Source organism: Epinephelus lanceolatus, chromosome 18, assembly GCF_041903045.1.
Source record: "Epinephelus lanceolatus isolate andai-2023 chromosome 18, ASM4190304v1, whole genome shotgun sequence".
NCBI lineage: Eukaryota > Metazoa > Chordata > Actinopteri > Perciformes > Serranidae > Epinephelus > Epinephelus lanceolatus.
The window spans coordinates 38,766,553-38,773,794 of NC_135751.1; the positions used below are offsets into that span (position 1 = coordinate 38,766,553).

The 7,242-nt window shown below is 44.0% G+C and overlaps 1 protein-coding gene across 1 annotated transcript; it reads right to left on the reverse strand.

Annotated features, from left to right (window-relative positions):
* Positions 1-1,442: 1,442 nt before the first annotated feature.
* On the reverse strand, positions 1,443-5,795 carry LOC117250309 (GTPase IMAP family member 9). Its single transcript, XM_033616374.2, has 3 exons — positions 5,639-5,795; positions 5,102-5,244; positions 1,443-3,010 (listed from the first exon to the last, which is right to left on the reverse strand). Exons 1-3 carry the CDS (start codon positions 5,661-5,663, stop codon positions 2,156-2,158), a joined length of 1,023 nt encoding a protein of 340 aa, XP_033472265.2. The 5' UTR covers positions 5,664-5,795; the 3' UTR covers positions 1,443-2,155.
* Positions 5,796-7,242: the final 1,447 nt, after the last annotated feature.

Consider the following 7,242-nt stretch of genomic DNA (forward strand, 5'->3'; position numbering starts at 1 on the left):
TTACTCATAAAATGAACCTACGGAGAATTATCACCTGACTCTGCACTTCATCTCAATTCTGAGGAGCCTTTTAGTGTTTTTCAGCTTATTGTTTTGGTTTTCGGTCCCACAACTTCATTGTTTGGCTTTACTCTCACCACTCTAGTAGTGTCACTTTTGGCTGCAACAGGACCTGTAAACACACTGTAAACTTAAGCCCCTTTTACACTGCCAGATTTTTGGCGAATGTTGGGCCATTTTGCCGGCAAGCTGCGAGCCTTTAGACGCACAGAGCCGGATTGGCGAGTTAATCCGAGGTGCCCAATTTTCTGCCTCGTAGGGTAGACATATTGGCGGAACCCTTTTAGTTTAAAAAGACAGAGGCGGCCTTCCACAACGGGAGGGGCTGTTGATGACTTGTGGGAGGAGCTGTTAATGACGCCGCACGTGCGAGCCACTGGCGGTGGATAAACAGAAAACAGCTGATAGCAGCTAGTAGCAAGAAGGAAACACAAACCTGACAGACACTGTAAAGATGAGCAACTGGGGAGACAAGGAATTGCGCGCCCTCCTTGTCCTCGCAAACGAAGAGGCCATTAACCGTCAGATGACGGGGACGGTGAAGGACGGGCCGACTTATGAGAGAATCGCCGAAGGACTGACCAGCCGCGGCTTCCCTCCCACGTCACTGCCCCGAAAAAGGCGCATTCTGTATAAACAAAAGTAGGTAGGCGGCATTTTGCTGCACTCCCCGATTTTGTTTTTATACTGCCAATGCTGAAAAAACACTGATTGGGCTTTCCTGCAAATTTGCACAACTCCTATCTAAAAAGGGCTAATGACTTAATGACTAGCTGGTGAACACAGTGGAACATTTAGCAGCTAGAGAGGCAGATATTTCCCTCAGGAGTTGGTAGAGACCAAAACAGAGCTAAAAAGACAGTGAATACTGGAGTCTTGTTAATCTGGTGGCTGTAAACACAAATCCTTGCGTAAATAATTACGTTTCTACATATCTCCTGAATGTTTAAATAGCCAGCTGCTTGCTAACTAATCTGTCTTCTGAACTTGAATAAGTAAACACTGACCAACGGGACCAGACTGGCCGACCCGTATGCTCTCACTCAGTGGATGGATGATGTCACAGGAAGCCAATCTTACAAAGGAGGACCACACTTGTTTGTTTTGCTATGGAAGCTAACGTTAGCTAATGTGCTAAAAAGTTAGCGTTGCAGAGAAATCCAATATTCCTCTTAATCCCTCCCCAGTTTCTGATGAGGTGGACATGATAACCCTTAATACACATAACCTTATTCATCCCTACAACAGGAAATACTTTTTCCCTAACCTGATATGAAGTGTGCGCTGCACATGTGAGCATTTTTGATGATGGCCTCCGTCCAGTCCTTTGGTCTTATCACATTTAACCATAGTTGTCTTTGTTTTTGTTGACGGGCAGTGGTGGCTGGTTTTGAGCCATGACTCCTTCTATTCTGGCTCCCAATAACACAACAAGACAATCACATTTTAACACTCCTATGGAGCCTACAGCCCTGTGGGGGAGAGGCAGGTTTACCACCAGCTAATAAAGTGACATCATTGTGATGTGCACACATGGGTGGTTTACCCAGGTGGGCCCCAGATAAAGTGCCCATTTTGGGCCCATATCCACTTGGTACCCAAGTAGCCCTAGCATAACACATATAGGGCCCATTTTTCCACCCATTTACTGCCCCCATGGGCCCCACATACCAATGCTGGCTGAGTATTGTAGTGGAAGTCTACTTTATTAATCAGTTACATTCAGTATTTCAGTAATTAGGCCATTAAGATGAATAACTAACCTGACTTAAGATGACAGAGCATGTTACACTAAAGAAAGATATACAACAGTCAAGGATGTTTTCTAACCTGGCAACCCAAAGTTATTCTTATTAATGGGTTATTAGCGATCCATTAGGCACGATTTATTAACCAATAATATATAATACAGTATGCTCTATCAGAGAGTGGTCCCATTCCTAAATTAAAAATGAATGCGTTGCTCAGTAGTGAAGTATAAATACTATTTTGAAGGTGCTAGCTGTTAGCTGTTAGCGCAGTAATACAGCAGTGAGCTGAACACTGTGAGGCGACTTTAAGGTGCAGCTTTAGAGATAATAAACGAGATTATCTCTTATTTGGTTTTCTGTGTTTTTCTTCTTCCCACCTCAGTCGCCACTGACCCCACCGTGGCCCCCATTATACCTCCAAACGGCCCTCCAACAAACAGGCCGACCAGTGCTCCCAGCAGGGCCTCCCGTCGCACCACTCTGGGCAGCCACTTCACCCAGCTGGTCAGCTTCTCCCATAAGCCCCAGAGGAAAGACGGAGCAGGGGAGGATGGTGAGACGGCAGCAGAGGGGAAGATATTATCTACGTCCACGTTCAAGTCCCCGATGCTCCTCTCTGCCTCCTCCCGCACTGCCTCCATTTCTTCTTCTGTGTTTTCCTCTGGTTGTGAGTCTGTGGGAGTCGTCGGGTCCTCTCCTCTCCTCCGTCTCAGGATCTCCACCTGCTTCTCCCTCACCCTCTCCTCAGCCTCCTGGTACAGAGGGCAGCTGAAGTGTTGTGTCCCACTCTCCGTCACCGCCTCCTCAACCTTCTCCATCAGCTCCTCCACAGCTTTCCCCTCCTCTGGCTCTCCACCGTGGGTCTCCAGGGTGTGGTAGCGGTCGCCACATCTTTCCACCAGCTCCCGGAGGTCCTTGCGCCACGTGACGAGGTACTCCTCCAGCTGCTCGTCCTCCTCCAGCTCCTCGGTGTTGGTGAAGAGTATGATGGTGTTGGTGCTGACTGCAGAGGGGCCGAACAGCTCTGTCAGGACATCCAGCGCCTTGGCTTCTCCGTCAGCTGGCTGGTTCACGGGGACACACAGCAGGAAGGCGTGCGGTCCAGGGCTGGATAAGGCGATGAAGGAGGATATGTGTCTTCTCCTCTCCTCGGGGTCGCAGTCTGAGCCGAACCAGGCTGGACTGGAGACGACCACCACCTGCCAACACGGGGCAGACACACAAGATTAAGATTCAGTAGTTTGGTGAGTTTTCACCCATGGGAAGTATGATTTCCTCGGAAGAAGAAGAAGAAGAAGAAGAATACCTAGGATTACAATAGTGTCCTGGCAGCTTAGCTGCCCGGACCCTAATAAATTACTACTGAAAAGAAAAGGAAATCATGACGGAGATGGGTTTGCATTTTAGAGCAAATGGCTCCATTTTTAATTTAATGTGAGTTTCTTTATGAACACAGGTGTAGTTCCAAGGTGGCAATCTGAAGCGTTCTAAATCACCCCCACCCCACTGGTACTGTCTATATTACGCTCCTGTTATACAGTCATGGTTAGGACATGCTTCACTATAAGTTTCAGTCCTGCATTCAAAACTTTACTTTAGTAAAAGTACTGATTATCTGCAACATGTACTCAAAGTACTCACTACAGCAAAAGTATTGACTGTGCAGTAAAATGTTTCCTGTCATATCTGATGTTTTTGCATCATATCTAATGTTCCTGCTGTAGATGTTTGAGGTTGTGCTCAGATTAACTCCTTTACATAATGTTGGGTTGTTTAAACTACAGCATCATATTCTATGAGATAATCACATCACACAGTCCTGTGAGAACCATGAATCTTTATAAAGTCGGCTTTTCATCATGTCAGAAAGAAGCTTTGTGACGACTCATTTTCCAGCTGATCCAAGAGGGTTTTTTTTTTAAGAGTTTATTAAGGTGCAGAGGAATTTTCTCAGCACATAAAGGAACACTGCGTCCTTCAGTTCATCACAAACATTCAATATGAACACATCTGGACATGCATGGCTTGGACAGGGAGAATATGAGAGATATTAAATGAGAGAAGTAACTAGGAACGGGCAAATGAAGCCTTATGAAGCTTTGAGGCTCAAATGCAGCAAAGACAGTGACATCTGGTGGTTAAACACTGAGCAGCCCTTTAAAACATCTGTAACTAAAGCTGTCAGACAAATGTAGTGGAGTAAAAAGTACATTATTTAGCTACATAGCTTTTTTACTCATGTTTCACCTGTGCGCAACCGCTGTAAATACACAGTTGGAAGAACTCCGAACTATTGCAAGACAAGTTTTCACTGTTTCTCTGAGGCTTTTGAGACATTTTGGAAACCTGATCCAGTCATAGCGATCCAGCAACCTTTATCCTCTGCTGGCTAATACAAAAAAATGGCTGCTATATTTGGAGTGGTGATTGCAAACATGTTGATTTTATGAGTGTGGAAGATGGACTCTGTTCCCACATATGACTTATGGTTAAACATCACCACATCTGGAGAGACTGAGAGTCTATAACAAGGACAGAGGTGTTGTGTTTAATTAGATTTGGGACCCTGAACTGAAATTCTTTCAGTGTGAAGGCTAATGTAATAATATTTTTTAGATGAAGCACCTTTCTGTGTATCTCTCTCCTTTCCTCTATACGTAATTTAATCACTCTGACTGTGGCCACTGTTACATATGATGCTCTAAAAGGAAATCAACATATATATTGAAAAAAAAGTACAATATTTGTCTCTGAGATTAAGCGCAGTAGAAGTATAAAGCCATATAAGATGAAGGTATTCAAGTAAAGTACAAGTAAATTGATTTTTACTCACAGAATCAGAAATAGAGGTTTGTAAATATAAAGTAAATAAAATAAAATAGAAATAAAAATGTGCCTCACACTACAGTGTTTAACACGAGTATTTAAAATATTAAGGATAAAATACTGTATTTGGAGTCCTGTTAAGATTTCTTTTGACACTTGAGAGAAAATAATCTCAACTTAAGGTTCACTAAATCACTTAGTGAGAGCTTTAAATCTTCACCAGCAAATATCATCAAGTGACCACCTGTTAGATGGTGATCTTCAGCCCTGTCTTGTGATTATTCAAGATGATATCAAGGATTTACTGACCCCCTGTGTGCCTCTGTGCTCTCGTATGTTACATTCAGAAATACACAATATGCATGATGCTATAATGTTCACGGTGATATAGAATAAAGACAAGAATAGGAATGAACATAAGAAATGCGTACAGTCATGTGTATTATACAGTATTTCCCTCCTACCTGTCTGCCTGCAGCCTCTCCTCTGTGTTTGCTGCACTCCTGGGTAACATCTGTGCCCTGTTCATGGTCTTGCAGGCCCAGGATGGTGCAGACTGTTGATCTCTTTCCTGCCCCGGTCCGGCCCAGCACCACCAGCCTCAGCTCTGCACACAGCAATGGAAAAATAAACCCTCAGTGCAGTCAGATATGTATGTATATGTCACAGCATGTGCAGGCCTGTGCTGACACAGAGGAGACACACAAGTTTTTAAAAGCAGTCTGGAGTCATTTTATGAAACTGTAGTTCTCTGGATTATTGTGTCTTCCTCCTGAAAGTGACAGACTGTGTGTTAATGTAGTCAGCTGATTCCAATGCGCTGTCATGCACACTAACAGTAACAGTAACAGGCAGCGCCCTGTGCAGCTGTTGTCTCGCAGATAAACACCGTGAACGCGCAGCGGGACGCCGCCCCTGCTGCTGTACCGCCACTTCTCCTCTGACCCCGCAGATAAAACCATATGAAACATGTTTAATAAAAGATAAAGTGATCAGTTTACCTGAGTGTGCTGCAGATGTTGACATGTCTGCTCCTGATCGCTGCAGGGTTTAGTGTTGAATCAGAGGATGGTCCCACTTCCTCCTTCCTGCCTCTGACACCAACTGGACTCAGCCTGACTGTAACAAAAGTGAACACAGCTCCATCTGTGGTGGAGGCTGATGTAGGGCGGCTCAGACCCGGACCTAGGAACCGCCCCGGGTCTGATGATGTCACGAGTTAAATGTTTTCTTACCATAGAAGAAAGTTTCCACCCACTGGACTTTTTATTTTAACACTGAATCACAACGCATAAAGAATTTGATATATTTAGATCAAGTCAGATATTGAGTATGAGATGATGTGAGAGGCGGGCCTTCTGTGGTTGTCATGACAACAAGTTTACAGTTGGTAAACAATGGAGGAGAAACTGGTGGTAGTGGTTGCTGGATACCCAGAGCTATACGGCCTGATGATAGACAGCAGGTTGTCAAACTGCCCCTGAGTCATCCTAAAATCTGCCTGTAAACGTCCATGATGGAGGAGAAGCTCCTGGACCAACTGGTGGTACTCCCCATGATCCAGCCTCTTTTTTAGGGTCTCATGTACCCACACAGATCTCTGTTTATCTGCTGACAGCCTCTCACCCTCAGCCAGAGCTACAGACAGCACCCTCTGCCTCGCACCTCATGTTTTGCAACCTGCAAAACGCTTTCTGTGATCAAGGCCTCATGATGTGATGCCAAGGCATCATCGTCCATGTGGGGCGCCACCAATGGGGCAGGATAAAAAAATCAAAATGTTTATCTTTAACTTTTATTTTTTACTAAAACTATTACTATTATTTTTTAATGTTACATAAGGCCATGGCAACATAACCACATAGCAAAACCTCCTAAATAACAGAAAGGCGTTACGTCAACCCTGAAACACGTATCGTTATCATGTCAATACAACAAAAGCTCTCTGGTGCCCACTGAGCCACCTTGACACTACTGAGATGAGTGTCTATCGTTACCTCTAAGCAGCCGGTGGCCACAATGAACAGGTCACAGACAGTGGCGGCCCTGGTACATTTAATGCCTTTGGTGAGCAAATAAACACCTAGCTAATAAAAAAAACACTACTTGTGCTCTGGCCGCCACAGATGGCATCCTGAGAATGAAGTCAGGCTGCCTCAATGTGTCGTAACAAAAGCCTTTCTGTTTGTTTTGTTTGTTTTTGGCTCCTTTCCAAACAGAGATCCTTGCACTACAGCGCAAAAAGTCACAAAAAATCGTCATGCTTATTTGCATTTTGATGACGTTACTGTGCCTTGATCGAAGCATTTAAACTTTGGTGAACACAATGTACAAAAAACAAAAGGTATAAAACCAGAACACGACAAAACATGAGAGCTGAAAAGAAAATGCAATGAAAGATGAGCGACAGTCTACAAAAGCTCAAAGTTAGATCATTAAAACATCAAATACATATCTGTCTAGAATAGTTGTAATAAATAAAGTAAGAATGGACACTAGGGAAACAAACACAAACAGTTCATTTCACATCAGGGGGTTTCATCAAATATTTTTTGCAATATTCTAAAAACGTTTGTTGTTCGTAAGATCAAGAGTTCCAACACTG